This window comes from Mesoplodon mirus, assembly GCF_964341445.2.
Source record: "Mesoplodon mirus genome assembly, chromosome: X".
Lineage (NCBI taxonomy): Eukaryota > Metazoa > Chordata > Mammalia > Artiodactyla > Ziphiidae > Mesoplodon > Mesoplodon mirus.
The window spans coordinates 138325378-138342751 of record NC_138981.1 but is presented as its reverse complement, the minus strand read 5'-3'; the positions used below and the strand labels follow the sequence as shown (position 1 = coordinate 138342751).

The window sequence follows — 17374 nt, the reverse complement described above, 5'->3', positions numbered from 1 at the left end:
CCTCTAGGAGTTTTATAGTATCCGGTCTTACATTTAGGCCTTTACCCTATTTTGCATTTATTTTTGTTTATGCTGTTGGACAGTGGTCTAATTTCATTCTTTTACATGTAGCTGTTCAGTTCTCTCAGCACCACTTATTGAAGAGACTGTCTTTTCTCCAGTGTATACTGTATTCCTGCCTAGTTTGTCGTAGATTAATTGACCATAGGTGCGTGGGTTTATTTCTTTGCTTTCTATCCTGTTCCATTGATCTATTTGTCTGTCTTTGTGCCAGTCCCGTACTGCTTTGATTACTGTAGCTTTATACTGTAGTGTGAAACCAGGCAGTATGATTCCTCCAGCTCTGTTGTTCTTTCTCAAGATTGTTTTGGCTCTTCAGGGTCTTTTGTGTTTCCATAGAAAATTTAAAATTATTTGTTCAAGTTCTGTGTAAAATGCCAAGAGTATTTTCATAGGAATTGCATTGATTGCAGTTCTGTAGGTTGACTCGAGTAGTTTGGTCATTTTAACACTACTGATGCTTCCAATTCAAGAATGCAGTGTTACCTTTCCATCTGTTTGTGTTGTCTTCAGTTTCTTTCATCACTGTTATACTTTTCAGTGTACAGGTCTTTGGCCTCCTTAGGTAGGTTTATTCCTAGGTATTCTATCATTGTGATGCAATGGTAAATGAGATAGTTTCCTTAATTTCTCTTTCTGATACTTTGTTTTTAGTGTATACAAATGCAACTGATTTCTGTATATTAATAATAGTATTTAATAAGCTTCAGTTTCTACGTTTGTGAATGGTATTGACCACATATATTTGTACTGATCCAATACAAGGCTGAATTTTGGTATTTGTAAAATCAACTGGGAAACATTCCTTCATAGTTTGTGATGCCAACCTAGATAACACAGCATTGCGATAGGAATTTACTTGGAAATGTGAAAGTAATTACCAGTACAATTAATGGCCACCGGGTTGTTCTTCGGGACACCACGTCGTCGGCTCAGTGGTGCGTGCCCTGCTGTGGGACTGTCCTGTGCCCACCATAGGGCAGGGCCAGGCCCCAGGCATGTGGGCCATAGGGGGAGGGGCTTCCCTGAGGGGAGCAGGCATTGCCAGCACACATCGTCCTGGAGAGAGGCCACATGTGGGGCCCTCAGGAAGGGAGACTGTGGGGGGATGGAGGGCCGATGGGTGGGGTGTAGCGGAGGCACCTTGTTGGGGACCCTGGGGGGGGTGACCCGTGGGGTCCGGTGGCCGTTAGAAGTTCCTCTCTGTGTTATCATGCCCTCCGTTCAATGGTTTCAGTCAATGTTTCTCTTTAATAAATTTCTCGGAACGTTTCAGCTGAGTGTGGCCTCCGCAGTGGGCAATGGAGGGAAAGGATTGCTGCGGGTGAGGGTGGGGGTCCAGAGTCGGATTCCTGCTCAGCACCCGTGGGACACCTCTCCAGTGAGAGGGTAGGGTAGGCACTTTGCAGACCCAGACATGGTGAGGGTTCTTCTTCCATTTCATAGGTGAATTGTACAGTTTTAGCGAAAACTGATAATTGCCTGAAAAGGCAGTAGAGAAGTTAAAATGTAAATGAAAAACTTGATTATCTCAGCAGGAAAAAGGGAACATAGGAGCAACAATAGTTGGACTGAATATTTGTAATCCTCTCCCCCTCATTCACCTGTGAAATTCTAACCCCCAAAGGGATGGGATTTGGAGGTGGGGCGCTGGGAAGTGATTAGCCCATGATGGGGGAGCCCTCATGGATGAGATTAGCTCCCTTATAAAAGAGACCCCAGACAGCTGCCTCATCCTCTTGTGCCATGTGAGAAGGTGGCTAGTTGATACAACTAGACAAGAAATCAGTCCATATAAAGAAGAGCTTTATTACTATTGCTTTATTACTCAGCTGTACAAAGGAACGAAATGGGTCGTTTGTAGAGACGTGGATGGATCTAGAGACTGTCATACAGAGTGAAGGAAGTCAGAGAGAGAAAAACAAATATCGTATATTAATGCATATGTGTGGAACCTAGAAAAATGGTACAGATGAACCGGTTTGCAGGGCAGAAACAGAGACACAGATGTAGAGCACAGACATGTGGACACCAAGGTGGGAAAATGGTGGGGGCGTGGGGGGTGGTGGTGTGATGAGTTGGGAGATTGGGATTGACAAATGTACAATTTTATGTACAAAATGGGTAACTAATAAGAACCTGCTGTATAAAAAATTACATAAAATAAAATTCAAAAACTAAAAAAGACAAAAGAAATCAGAATAGGTTTATGACATTATCAATCACAGTAGAAAACCACCTGTAAAGACAAATTGAGTGATTTGCCACAATGGGCTCTGCATCGCCAAGTTTGCTCCCCCAACTCCACAGCCTTGCAGGGAGGCCTTCCTACTGGTGCAAGGCCAATGGGCGTGTCTTTTGCTTCCTGAGGCGCCAAACCTTGGGACCTCAGGCCCTCAGTGCGCATGGCTACTGCTGCTTCCGTAGCAAAGCGCCTCCTCACGTGCTCTTGTCATCCAACCACTTTCTCTGTAAAGAGACGTCTAGAACTTTCTCCCTCATCTTCCTGGAGCTTCCGGGAGCACCCGGAAACCCACGTGGCGTTCGCACAGAGTGCCTGGGACCGTCGGCTGCAGAGTTCCTGGCTGCACTGCTGAGACGAGCTCTTCAGCCCCTTCTGAGCGGGACTCCGGAGTCATCCACAGAGTCAGAGCAAGTCAGGAGACAGGCGGGGGCTTTGCCGGGGGCTGGACTCCGCAGGTACCGGGGGGCCCTGGGAAGGAGTGGAGGTGGGGGGAGGGCTACGGGCTGCTCGGTTGGGAGCGGGGGAGCGTCGGCGGAGGGCAGCGGGTTGAAGGGGGGCTGAGGGAAGGGTCCCCCTGTGTTCGGGTCTGAGGGGAGGACCGCTGGCTGCTGGGGTGGCTGGTGGGGGGCGTTTTTGAGTCGGGGTGCAGAGGGTGGGGCTAATGGCTAAGCGTGGGGGGGCCGGAGGAGAGGGCTTCCTGCTGGACGGGTGGGGCCGGCTTTGGGGGCCAGAGGAGAGGACGACTGGCTGTGGGGGTGGGGAGGATGGGATGGGCGGGCCCCCGCCCCACGGGCTGACAAGGGAGGGGAGGGCTAACGGCTGCTGCGTGTGGCGGGAGGAAGGGGGTGCTCATCTGCCCTCAGTCCTCCCTCAGGGCCCTCACCTTGACTCCACGCAGGACCTGGGATTCTCTCCTGTGCCCGCCTGAGACCCCGCCCCTTATCCCCCCTCCCCAGCCTCTCTGAGACCCCTCCTGGCTGAGGCGGGGGTCGATGGGGAGGACTCCCGGGCGCGGGTTCGGTAGTTGTTAGGGGAGCTCCCGCCGGGGCGGGGCGGGGCGTGGGGTGGGGGGGGAGGACGCTCGTGTCAGGAAGGGGGCTCGGGCTCCCGGGTGGGCGGGGGCACGAGGGGTGGGCTCTGCGTCTGGGGTGCGAGAGCTGAGAGCCCCTGGTGCTGAGGGTGCTCGGAGGTGAGAGAGGCACTCAGATGTCTGTGCATGAGGGGGCGCCAGCGGAGAGTCAAGGTGAGGAGCCGAGGGAGCGCTGAGGGACCCCCGCGGGATCATCTCAGCCCTGAGAAGCCCTGGGCTTGGTGGCCTGATGTGTTGTGCATAGATTCCCCCTGGGGGTCTCGGGGCAGTGAAAGCCTTGGTGTGAGGGTCCGGCCTCGGGTGAACACAGGGGGCGTCCCCGGACCTGCCAGGGCTCGAGCTGAGGACTCTGAAGGAGGACAGAGGGGACGCCATTGATCCCCGCCCCTGCCATCAGCCCTGGGCAGTCCCGGGACGGAATGAGCACTTGGCAAGGAGTTTTGACTTCCGCCTCCAGGTCTCAGAGACACTGGGGACCTGGTGTAAGGGGCGGGGCCTAAAGAGGGCGGAGGGAAGAATCCCAGGACCTGCCGGGAGTCGAGGTGAGGAACCTGAGGGAGGAATGAGCGGACCCTGGACCCCAGAAGAGAGGGGGCCCTGGGGAGGCGATAGGGTGGGATGACCCCATGCAGCACTTCCTGACATCCGGGTCTCAGAGACCCTGGTGAGGGGTTAAAAGGGGCGGGGTCTCAGAGAGGCTGGGGAGGGGGTATAAGGGGCGGGGTCTCAGGCGGGCACAGGAGAGAATCCCAGGTCCTGCGTGGAGTCAAGGTGAGGGCCCTGAGGGAGGACTGAGGGCAGCCTGGACCCCAGAACAGAGCTGGCCCTGGGAGGCCATAGGGTGGGATGAGCACAGCAGCACATCCTGACATCCGGGCCTCAGAGAAGCTGGGGACCTGGGATAAGGGGCAGGGTCTCATGAGGGCAGAGGGTAAAATGTCAGGTCCCTGGTGGACTAAGGTTAGAGCCCTTAGGCAGGACTGAGGGGACCCTGAGAGAGGACAAAAAGGACCCACCAGATCCCCGCCCTGGCAGGTGGCCGTGGGAGGCCCCGGGGCGAGATGAGCACAGTAGGCCTGTCCTGACGTCCTGACGTCCGGGTCTCTGAGAGACTGGCGCCCTGGTCGAAGGAGCAGGGACTCACACTGGCAGATGGGACAATCCCAGGTCCTGCCCAGAGTCCAGCCTGCACGCGAGGAAGCAAGGATTGAGGACGTTAGACCCCAACACAGGGAGGGATCCTTTGCCCTTCCACGGGGGCCTTGGAGGCGCCAGAGCACGGTCAGCAGATGAGATGTTTCCTGACTTCTGGCTCAGGGTTCTCGGGAGGTCAGGTGTTTGGTGTGAGGGGTGAGGCTTCAGGTCCGCAGAGGGTGGACTCCCAGGACCCCGAGGGCGGACTGAGCAGACCCCCAGCCCTGGTACAGGGGCCTCCACAGAAACCTGCTCCTGTGGTCAGTGCTGGGAGGCCAGGCAGGATGTGAGGAGGAGGTGAGGACCCAGAATGTCCCCATCCTAGGACCCTCGGGAGGCCCTGGACAGGTGCGGCCACATGTGGGGCCCCCTCACTGCTTTCTGTTCAGACTCGAGGTCTTGTTCTGAGTTTCCCCTCAGGCCCACAAAGGGGAGAGTCCAGGCCCTTAAGGGGAACGGTGAGCACTACGAGCCAGCCCCGAGGAGACCACCCACCCCAGAACTCAGAACTGGGGGGATCTCACAGAGTCCGGCCCATCCCTCCTACCAGCACCGAGGGGCCCAGGGCTGTGCCACAGTCTACACAAGAGGTGCCCCCTCCATCCCTCTTACAGGGGCTCCAGGAACCGGGAGGCGAAGGCCCAAGTCTGAGGACCGTGTCCTCAGGCCACAGAGCAGAGGAGGCCCAGGCAGTGCCAGGAGTCAAGGGGAGGTGCGTGCCCTGAGTGTGTACCCAGGGGCTCCCCCTCCCAGAACAGAGGGGACCCCACAACACCCGAGTCACCCCACCGTCCTGTTCAGCCCCAGAACCTGGGGCCGTGCTGGCTGCACCCTGAGGAGCCCTCTCACTTCCTTCTTCAGGTTGGCAGGGGACAGGCCGCCCAGGAGGAGCGCCCCTGTGAGGCCCGAGGGCACCCCTGAAGACGAGACCTGTAAGTGACTTTTGTCAGAGCTGCCCAGGGTGCCTTTCTCTGCCGAGGCCGCTCACACGCCCTCTCTCCCCCAGGTCCGTGGTCCCTACCTGTCACCCCTGCCCACACTCCCGTCGGCGGCCCGACCCCAGTCATCATGCCCCTGGTCGAGATGAGTGAGCTCCGCCAGCCGGAGACAGACTTTCAGACCCCGGTCCCGGCCCAGGGCCTGGTGGAGGCACAGCTGTTGTGGGCTGAGGGGGAGGAGGCCGTATCCCCCTCGTCCTCCTCTTCTTACTCTGACCTGTTCCTGGGCACCTTGGAGGAGGTGGCTGATGCTGGAGAACCCAGTCCCCCCCAGAGCCCCTCCCCCACTGCCATGGCCACCCCGCCATGGAGCCAATCTGAAGACGACGGCCTCAGCCCCCAAGATGAGGAAGGGCCGAGCACCTGGCATGACCAGGAAGATGTGCTCCAACATGCTCTACGTCAGAAGGCGGATGAACTGGTGGCGTTCCTGCTGTTCAAGCATCACACCAAGGAGTTGACCACAAAGGCAGAAATGCTGACCATCCTCAAAGATTACCAGGACCACTTCCCCGTGGTCTTCAGGCGAGCCTCCGAGGGCATGCGGCTCATCCTTGGCCTCGACGTGAAGGAAGTGGACCCCAGCAATCACTCCTATGTCCTCGTCCCCACCCTGGGCCTCACCTACGATGGGATGCTGAGTGACAGGCCGAGCATGCCCAAGACCGGCCTCCTGGTGCTGCTCCTGGGCCTGATCCTCCTGGAGGCCGACTCTGTTGCCCCTGAGGAGGTGGTCTGGAGAGCACTTAGCAAGATAGATGTGTGTGCCGGGAGGGAGCACTACATCTTTGGGGAGCCCAGGGAGCTCCTCACCAAAGTGTGGGTGCAGGAGGGCTACGTGGAGTACCGGCAGGTGCCCCACAGCGACCCCGCCCGCTACGAGTTCCTCTGGGGTCCCCGGGCGTACGCGGAGACCAGCAAGTGTCAGGTCCTGGAGCGTCTGCACAGGGTCAGTGAATGGGATCCCAGGTCCTTCCCATCCCTGTCTGCAGAGGGTGTGAGCGACGAGGAACAGGGACCCTGAGCCAGAGCAGCAGCCAGGCTCCTTCCAGGCCCACGTCCAGCAGCTTCTCCTGTGGGGCAGGAAGGGAGGCTGATCCTTCACTCTGAGTTTGAAGAGGGAGTGGTCATCCTTCTAAGCAGTGAGGGCCCAGGCAAGTTGGGGCAACCCGGTGTAGCATCTTTGTTTTCCTGTTTTCTAAGATGACATGGAAATTCATCTGTTTCCTTTAGTGATTTTTCAAATGTTGTTCTTTTTCATAGAAGATGTTTTAAATGCCAATACTTTGTATTTTTTATACAAGTTTTAAAGGTTACATTCAATTTACAGTTGTTACCAAATATTGGCTCTATTCCCCGTGTTGTACAGTACATCCTTGTAGCCCGTCTTACACCCCAAAGTTTGTGCCTCCCACTCCTCCATCCCTGTAGTGCCCCTCCCTCATCCCTACTGATAAGCACTAGTTTGTTCTCTGTATCTTTGAATCTGCTTCTTTTTTGATATATTCACTAGTTTGTTGTATGTTTTAGATTCCACATATGAGTGATATCGTGCATTATTTGCCGTTCCCTGTCTGACTTACTTCACTTAGCATATTGCCCTCCAAGTCCATCCATGTTGCTGCAAAAGGCAAAAGTTTGTTCCATTTTTATGGCTGAGTAGTAGTCCATTGTACATATATAGTACCCGTTCTTTATCCATTCATTTGTCGATGGACACTTAGGTAGCTTCCGTATCTTTGCAATTGTAAATAATGCTTCTATGAGCATTGGGGTGCATGGATCTTTTCGAATTAGTGGGGTTTTGAGGGGATATATACCCAGGAGTGGAATTGCAGGATCCTATGGTAGTTCTGTTTTTAGTTTTTTGAGAAACCTCTATGCTGTTTTCCCCAGTGGCTGCACCAATCTACATTCTCCCAACAGCGTACAAGGGTTCCCTTTTCTCCACATCCTTACCTGCATTTGTTATTTGTGTTCTTTTTCATGATAGCCATTCTGACTAGGTGTGAGGTGATATCTCTTTGTGGATTTGACTTGCAGTTGCCTGATGATTAGTGATGTGGAGGATCATTTCGTGTGCCTGTTGGCCATCTGCATTTTCTCCTTGAAAAAATGTCTATTCAGTTCTTCTGCCCGTGTTTGTAATTGGGTTGTTTGTTTTCTTGACGTTGAGTTGTATGAGCTGTTTATATATATTGGATATTAATCCTTTGTCAGTCACTTCAGCTGCAAATCTTTTCTCCCATTCAATAGGTTGTCTTTTAGTTTTGTCAGTGGTTTCCTTTGTTGTGCAAAAAAGCTTTTAAGTTTAGTTAGGTCCCATTTGTTTATTTTTCCTTTTACTTCTTTTCCTTAGGAGATAGATCCCAAAAAATATTGCTGTGATTTAGGTCAAAGAGTGTTCTGCCTGTGTTTCCCTCTAGGAGTTTTATAGTATCCGGTCTTACATTTAGGCCTTTACCCTATTTTGCATTTATTTTTGTTTATGCTGTTGGACAGTGGTCTAATTTCATTCTTTTACATGTAGCTGTTCAGTTCTCTCAGCACCACTTATTGAAGAGACTGTCTTTTCTCCAGTGTATACTGTATTCCTGCCTAGTTTGTCGTAGATTAATTGACCATAGGTGCGTGGGTTTATTTCTTTGCTTTCTATCCTGTTCCATTGATCTATTTGTCTGTCTTTGTGCCAGTCCCGTACTGCTTTGATTACTGTAGCTTTATACTGTAGTGTGAAACCAGGCAGTATGATTCCTCCAGCTCTGTTGTTCTTTCTCAAGATTGTTTTGGCTCTTCAGGGTCTTTTGTGTTTCCATAGAAAATTTAAAATTATTTGTTCAAGTTCTGTGTAAAATGCCAAGAGTATTTTCATAGGAATTGCATTGATTGCAGTTCTGTAGGTTGACTCGAGTAGTTTGGTCATTTTAACACTACTGATGCTTCCAATTCAAGAATGCAGTGTTACCTTTCCATCTGTTTGTGTTGTCTTCAGTTTCTTTCATCACTGTTATACTTTTCAGTGTACAGGTCTTTGGCCTCCTTAGGTAGGTTTATTCCTAGGTATTCTATCATTGTGATGCAATGGTAAATGAGATAGTTTCCTTAATTTCTCTTTCTGATACTTTGTTTTTAGTGTATACAAATGCAACTGATTTCTGTATATTAATAATAGTATTTAATAAGCTTCAGTTTCTACGTTTGTGAATGGTATTGACCACATATATTTGTACTGATCCAATACAAGGCTGAATTTTGGTATTTGTAAAATCAACTGGGAAACATTCCTTCATAGTTTGTGATGCCAACCTAGATAACACAGCATTGCAATAGGAATTTACTTGGAAATGTGAAAGTAATTACCAGTACAATTAATGGCCACCGGGTTGTTCTTCGGGACACCACGTCGTCGGCTCAGTGGTGCGTGCCCTGCTGTGGGACTGTCCTGTGCCCACCATAGGGCAGGGCCAGGCCCCAGGCATGTGGGCCATAGGGGGAGGGGCTTCCCTGAGGGGAGCAGGCATTGCCAGCACACATCGTCCTGGAGAGAGGCCACATGTGGGGCCCTCAGGAAGGGAGACTGTGGGGGGATGGAGGGCCGATGGGTGGGGTGTAGCGGAGGCACCTTGTTGGGGACCCTGGGGGGGGTGACCCGTGGGGTCCGGTGGCCGTTAGAAGTTCCTCTCTGTGTTATCATGCCCTCCGTTCAATGGTTTCAGTCAATGTTTCTCTTTAATAAATTTCTCGGAACGTTTCAGCTGAGTGTGGCCTCCGCAGTGGGCAATGGAGGGAAAGGATTGCTGCGGGTGAGGGTGGGGGTCCAGAGTCGGATTCCTGCTCAGCACCCGTGGGACACCTCTCCAGTGAGAGGGTAGGGTAGGCACTTTGCAGACCCAGACATGGTGAGGGTTCTTCTTCCATTTCATAGGTGAATTGTACAGTTTTAGCGAAAACTGATAATTGCCTGAAAAGGCAGTAGAGAAGTTAAAATGTAAATGAAAAACTTGATTATCTCAGCAGGAAAAAGGGAACATAGGAGCAACAATAGTTGGACTGACAGTGCTACGGACTGAATATTTGTAATCCTCTCCCCCTCATTCACCTGTGAAATTCTAACCCCCAAAGGGATGGGATTTGGAGGTGGGGCGCTGGGAAGTGATTAGCCCATGATGGGGGAGCCCTCATGGATGAGATTAGCTCCCTTATAAAAGAGACCCCAGACAGCTGCCTCATCCTCTTGTGCCATGTGAGAAGGTGGCTAGTTGATACAACTAGACAAGAAATCAGTCCATATAAAGAAGAGCTTTATTACTATTGCTTTATTACTCAGCTGTACAAAGGAACGAAATGGGTCGTTTGTAGAGACGTGGATGGATCTAGAGACTGTCATACAGAGTGAAGGAAGTCAGAGAGAGAAAAACAAATATCGTATATTAATGCATATGTGTGGAACCTAGAAAAATGGTACAGATGAACCGGTTTGCAGGGCAGAAACAGAGACACAGATGTAGAGCACAGACATGTGGACACCAAGGTGGGAAAATGGTGGGGGCGTGGGGGGTGGTGGTGTGATGAGTTGGGAGATTGGGATTGACAAATGTACAATTTTATGTACAAAATGGGTAACTAATAAGAACCTGCTGTATAAAAAATTACATAAAATAAAATTCAAAAACTAAAAAAGACAAAAGAAATCAGAATAGGTTTATGACATTATCAATCACAGTAGAAAACCACCTGTAAAGACAAATTGAGTGATTTGCCACAATGGGCTCTGCATCGCCAAGTTTGCTCCCCCAACTCCACAGCCTTGCAGGGAGGCCTTCCTACTGGTGCAAGGCCAATGGGCGTGTCTTTTGCTTCCTGAGGCGCCAAACCTTGGGACCTCAGGCCCTCAGTGCGCATGGCTACTGCTGCTTCCGTAGCAAAGCGCCTCCTCACGTGCTCTTGTCATCCAACCACTTTCTCTGTAAAGAGACGTCTAGAACTTTCTCCCTCATCTTCCTGGAGCTTCCGGGAGCACCCGGAAACCCACGTGGCGTTCGCACAGAGTGCCTGGGACCGTCGGCTGCAGAGTTCCTGGCTGCACTGCTGAGACGAGCTCTTCAGCCCCTTCTGAGCGGGACTCCGGAGTCATCCACAGAGTCAGAGCAAGTCAGGAGACAGGCGGGGGCTTTGCCGGGGGCTGGACTCCGCAGGTACCGGGGGGCCCTGGGAAGGAGTGGAGGTGGGGGGAGGGCTACGGGCTGCTCGGTTGGGAGCGGGGGAGCGTCGGCGGAGGGCAGCGGGTTGAAGGGGGGGCTGAGGGAAGGGTCCCCCTGTGTTCGGGTCCGAGGGGAGGACCGCTGGCTGCTGGGGTGGCTGGTGGGGGGCGTTTTCGAGTCGGGGTGCAGAGGGTGGGGCTAATGGCTAAGCGTGTGGGGGCCGGAGCGGAGGGCTTCCTGCTGGGTGGGTGGGACCGGCTTTGGGGCCAGAGGAGAGGACGACTGGCTGTGGGGGTGGGGAGGATGGGATGGGCGGGCCCCCGCCCCACGGGCTGACAAGGCAGGGGAGGGCTAAGGTCTGCTGCATGTGGCGGGAGGAAGGGGGAGGTACTCCTGTCTGAGGCGGGGGTCGATGGGGAGGGCTCCCGGGCGCGGGTGCGGTAGGCGTTAGTGGAGCTCCCACCCGGTCAGGGCGTCGGGGGGGGTCACTCGTGGCAGGAAGGGGGCTCGGGCTCCCGGGTGGGCGGGGGCACGAGGGGTGTTCTCTGCGTCTGGGATGCGACAGGCGAGATCCCCTGGTGCTGATGGTGTTCGGGGGAGGATTCCCCGGTGTGGGGAGTTGAGAGAGGCAGTCTGACCTCTAGGCATGGGGGCTCGCCTGGCTTCCAGGGCCCAGAGCGGAGCGCCACCAGCTGGTGGGTGGGGGAGGGTGTATGGGGGGATGTAGTGGTGGAGGCAGGGAGGAGCCGCCTGGCCTCAGGGGGGCGTAAGTGATGCTGAGAGGGGGAGGCGCTGCGGCTGCTGTGATCTGGTGGAGGCTGCTGGCCATGGCAGATGGATTTGTGGGGGTCCAGGGAGGGGCTCTGGCCCACTGCATGAGGCATCGAGAAGCACCAGGTTGCACTGGAGGCCATAGGGCAGGATGACCACTTACAGTACTTCCTGACATCCGTATCTCAGTGAGGCTGGGGAGCAGTATACAAAAAGTTTCACTTACTTTTATAAAGAAATGAGTCCCAAATCTTAAAGTCCACTCTTAAGCGACAGTTTAAAGTTAAATCAATGTCTCTTAAAGAAAATGAAGATAGCTTTCATAACCAATATTCCATAAAGGGAGTCTTTCGTGTCCTTCCCCTAATAAGGAACATGCACCGATTACATCTAAAACCTCAGCCCCAAGGACATGAGGAAGAAAGGAGAAGCTAAGGGACAACTGGAAGCATAGGGGGAATTTCCCTGGGTGACTGAATGGTGGTTCAAGAATTCCTCAGGGTGTGGGGTGGCCTTTGCCAAAAACAGTATTTCCTCAGCCAAGTCTGAAAATGCCAGACCTAGTTAGCCTACAAAAGATTTCACTTTGAGCATGTTTGTTCACTTTGCAAATTAAGTATTGAGGTTCTATGGCCACAGGTATTTGGGCTCTTGAAGCTAATAGGTAGCCAGCCCAGACAGCTTCTAGACCCTGGACAGGCTAGTCAAAGAACTAAAATCTTAAACGCACCAACACCATTAGCTGTCCATTCTCTGCAGTGACAGCTTCAGTGCCCTATCCCTGCATGGGTTGCAATGTCAAATCAAGGAGTCTCTGCTAGGTTGCTGCCAAGGTCAATGCTCACTCCAGAAGCCTTCTGTGTGCAGTGTCTTTGTTGCCACTAACAACAGACTAGGGACATATCTAACTAACTAACCTGGAGAATACTAGAGGCTAATTTGAAAAGAAGTCATGGGAATTCTTGAAATTTAAAAATTCTGTTGCCTGAATTAAGAAAATATTCTGGTTCTCTGGTGGCTCAGTGGTTAAGAATACGCCTCCCAATGCCAGGGACATGGGTTCAATCCCTGGTCCAGAAAGATCCCACATGCTGCGGAGCAACTAAGCCCGTGTGCCATAACTACTGAGCCTGCGCGCCACAACTACTTAAGCCTGCGTACTCTAGGGTCTGCACACTGCAACTACTGAGGCCTGCATGCTCTAGGCCCCGCGTGCCATAACTACTGAGCCCGCGTGTTGCAACTACTGAAGCCTGAGCGCCTAGAGCCCATGGTCCACAACAAGAGAAGCCACTGCAACGAGAAGCCCGCGCACCGCAAGGAAGAGTAGCCCCCGCTAGTGGCAACTAGAGAAAGTCCAGCGCAGCAATGAAGACCCAATGCAGCCAAAAATAAATAAAATAAAATAAAATATTCCGATAGAAGGAATGACGCCATTGATGACTAAATTAGATAGCTGAAAGTTAACACTGAGTAACTCTCCCAGGAAGACAAAGAAGTGGAAACCGTGAGGAGAAGAGCACTAACAGGATTTCCCAAAAGAGAAACAAAGGAAAAAGGAATACAGCTTCTTCCCTTGGGATGTGGAGAGCTCCCTGTACTGGGTGTCTCTGCTCCTCCCGCCTCCACGCCTCTCCAGCCGCAGTGCTCCATCGGATCTTGTCTTCCTCCCGGAGTGTTCTCAGTGGGAAAAAGCTGTTCCAGAGCGTTATAACCTGGCTGAATCCATCGCCGCCCAGAGCAACTCCCCAGAGCTGCCTCGGCAAGCCCACTTTAACTCTGGTTGGGACATCCGGACTGGTTGTGATCCGCCCCCGTTTGGACGGTATGTGTACCGCGCACACGTATTCCCTGCAGGAATCCAGGAGAAACACCTTCTGTCCCCCAGCATCCTGTGGGGAAGGCACTTCCTGAGCCGTTCAGGCTTGTGAGGGGCTGCAACAGGCTTAGCGGCATCCCCATCACTTCTCAGAGCCTTCCTCCTTCGGCCAGTCAAGAGGCCGCGCTGTCTGGACCACTGCCCTCTGCTGGTGGGAGGTCCTAGTGCGGTCACAGACTTGGAATCTAGCCCCCTGTCTCTGTGAGCCTGACAGTTAAAGCTTCTCTCCTCCAGGCTTTTAAGGGTATTTGAAACAGTAAAGACAGTCCGATATACAGGTAATTTTCCTTAAATGCTTAGGAGTGTTTGATTAGTTTTGTAGCCAATGTTTAAAGGTTTGGAGAAAGTTACTTTGTCAAATCCAAAACTAACAAGGGAATATTCATTCAGAGGAATCTTGGCCATTTGTCTTTCTAAAGTTATTATTATTAGCTGGCTGCTTTAAAGTTCATAAGATTGATTTAAAGGGCATTAAACAGAGTACAAATAGAAGTGACTATTTCTGTGTCTTCCCCCTTTCCCCTGAGCCTTACATACAACCATAGGCGGCCTCTGACGTGGTCTAGGGCATCTTGATCTCCAGTCAGTCTCTGTCTCCATTTTCCCAGCATCCTGCCATGCATAGCCATCCCATGTCCCCTAGATTTCTTGTGCACCACGGTGATGGCAGATTCATTACAGCTTTAAGATTCTGCCAATGTGCCACTAATTAATTAAGAATTTATTAATATGGTCCCTTGAATCATTGGCCTCTGACCAAGCCTCTCCCCTAGAGTGCTCGCTTAAAGAATGAGGGCCCTATTCACTGTTGCCTTCCTTTGTCTACCTCACAAACCACTCACAGGGGAGTAAACATTGATCGAAGTCCTCAGATTCCCCTTTAATTTCTCTTTCCATTCCTCAGTCACAGGGAGATCCCCAAGGTCAAAATCTTTATGCATTGTTCCTACCGCTGGAGCCTGTGGATCCAAGCATGTTGGCAATTGCCTCTCCAAAGCTCCTACCTACTCTGTGACCATCTGACATTTAGCACTGGCACACTAGGTGTGTATGGAAGTTGTGGCTGACACTTAAACAGTTAGATTTGGTCCTGTATGAGTTTTCTATGGCTGCTCTAACAAATTACCACAAACTGGGTGGTATAAAACAACAGAAATTTATTCTATCACAGTTCTGGAGGCCAGAAATTCAAAATTATTATCACTGAGCTGAACCCAGGGTTGACAGGGCTGAGCTACCTCTTGAGGCTCTAGAGTAGAATTCTTCTTTGCCTCTTCCAGCTTCTGTTGGCTGCCAGCATTTCTTGGCTTGTGCCTGCATCACTTCAAGGTCAGCCTTCAAGGTCAGCATCTTCCAATCTCTTTGTGCTGCTTCACATCACCTTCTCCTCCTCTGTATGTATGTATGTGTGTGTGTGTGTGTGTGTGTGAGAGAGAGAGAGAGAGAGACAGAGACAGAGACAGAGACAGAGAGACAGAGAGAGAGAGAGAGAGAGAGATCTCCTCTGCTTCTGTCTTTTTTTTTTTTTTTTTTTTTTGCGGTATGCGGGCCTCTCAGTGCTGTGGCCTCTCCCGTTGCGGAGCACAGGCTCCAGACGCACAGGCTCAGTGGCCATGGCTCACGGGCCCAGCCACTCCGCGGCATGTGGGATCTTCCTGGACCGGGGCACAAACCCGCGTCCCCTGCATCGGCAGGTGGACTCCCAACCACTGCGCCACCAAGGAAGCCCTGCTTCTGTCTTATAAGGACAGTTGTGATTGGATTTAAGGCCCATCCTGATAACCTAGGATAAGCTCCCCATCTCAAAATGCTCCCTTCCCCTGATATCTTCTGTTGGAAAGTTCCTTCAGATAAATGTGTAATAAATCCACGCAGTAAAACAAAGTCTTGGCTTTCTGGTTGAAAAATTATTCTTGACCTTTATATATCCGTCCCCCAACCTGGGAGCTAATAGCTCCTGGCCCCAGGTTTGAAGGGAAAGGGTGATTCTTACAGCCGCCAGTCACCGACAGTCCTCCATAGGAATAGTCTTAAACTTTTCATATGCTTCATAGTGTCACACTTGCAAGACAAACAAGCTTCTCTCTTATTAATATAGACTTTGTCTCATGACATAATCTCAATGTCATAACATGCCATTCTTCACATAAATTATGCAGGGGTAAAGATGGAGAAGAATAGAGCACATGAAGGGGATGCAGAGTCACACTCTGTCATCTTCAGCTCCGTGTGTAATATTGTGTCCAAAGTTTGCATGTGTACACACCAAACGATAACAGTGTTTACCTTTGAGGAAGAGAGCGAGGTTCAGGAAGGGGGTCAAAGATGGACTTTTGCTTTTCACTCAATTGTATCACCTAATATTGTAAGCACTGAATAAATGTTTTGTTTGTCCAAGTAAAAAAATAAAAGATAAATATATGTGACTTACCAATCAAGAGGGAAAACAAGACACAAACAATACTTATAGAATGATCCCATTTAAATAAAAGAAACCAAATTATATATATATATATGTTTATATGTATGAATGTTGAAGGAATAGGCAGAGCTCTGGAAGGATGTTCACAGAGGTGGGAGTGTGACTCTCAGTGTTTCTTCTCTATACTTCCCATTGTTTGAATTCTTTACAATGAAAATACAGTCAGGCAGTATGATGGTTGATTTTATGTGTCAACTTGGCTGGGCTGTACTGCCCAGTTGCTTGGTTAAACATGTATCTAGATGTTGCTGTGAAGGTATTTTTAGATGTGATTAACATTTGAATCAGTGGACTATAAATAAAGCTGATTATTTTCCATAATCTGAGTGCACTGCATCCAAAGAGTTGAAGGTCTTAAGAGAAAAGACTGAAGTCCCTCAAAGAGGAAGAAATTCTGCCTCCAGACTGCGTTTGGACTCAAGCTGTAACATTAACTCTTCCCTGGGTCTCCAGCCTACCTGCCTGCCCTGAAGAAGTCAGGTAGCTATATATCTATATCTATATAACTGTTTCAAACACGTACATTAGAGCTGAAAAGGCCTGGCTTGGAATTGCAGCTTCACCACTTCTAACTGTGTCCTTAACCAATTAAATTCAGCTTTATAGATTTCTACTTACTCATTGGTATAAACAAGGAAAATAATGGAAATAATCAAACGATACTGTGCCTGGTACACTGAGCATTATCACAACTCAGCAAATGCCATTTATTGTGATTAAAAATGTTTTTCATTTTATGCTAAGAAAGCAGTAGGAAGCAGTTGAAGGGTTTTGAGCATGGAAGTAACATAATATGATTTGTTTTTTAAAAATAATTCTGGCTGCTATATGAGGAATGCATAAGAAGGAGGCAAAGTGGATACAAGATCAATTTAGGAGGCTATTGGACTAATATAGGGGATATATGGTCATAATTTGGACTACATGGTGGTAGAAGAGAGGAGAACAGGTGGTAAAATTTGAGAAACATTGAAAGGGTCATGATTTTATTGATTTGACTTCTGCTTATGGGTATGACAGGGTACTTTTTGGCAGACAAATGCTCCTATAGAGAACAACAGGAAAATCCCATTAAAACATGACATGTGTCCCCACCACGAAAAATAAATGATAATTATGTGACGTGACAGACATGTTAGCTAACCCTAAGGTGGTAACACATTGCAACATATAAATGTATGAAGTCAACACATTGTACGCCTTAAGCTTACACAGTTATACGTCAATTATATCTCATTTTAAATGAATTTTTAAAAATAACAATAATGTAGAATAGTGGCATGAGGGTGGACTAGGACTGAATATAAGTGAGGAGGGTCAAGGGGGCTCTGTACCTAAAGCTTACCTTCCTGGTGGATTTGTTACCGCGTCCAAGCTCATACCATTTGGCACATGACAGGCCAATAAATGGAGACACAAGGTGTTGAGGCAAGGAACAATGACTTTATTCAGAA

At 50.4% G+C, this 17374-nt stretch overlaps 1 protein-coding gene across 1 annotated transcript; it reads left to right on the top strand.

Moving 5' to 3' along the window:
• Window positions 1-5574: 5574 nt before the first annotated feature.
• On the top strand, window positions 5575-6611 carry LOC309796327 (melanoma-associated antigen 8-like; the record flags this gene model as incomplete). Its single annotated transcript, XM_082609358.1, has 1 exon — window positions 5575-6611. Exon 1 carries the CDS (start codon window positions 5658-5660, stop codon window positions 6609-6611), a length of 954 nt encoding a protein of 317 aa, XP_082465484.1. The 5' UTR covers window positions 5575-5657.
• Window positions 6612-17374: the final 10763 nt, after the last annotated feature.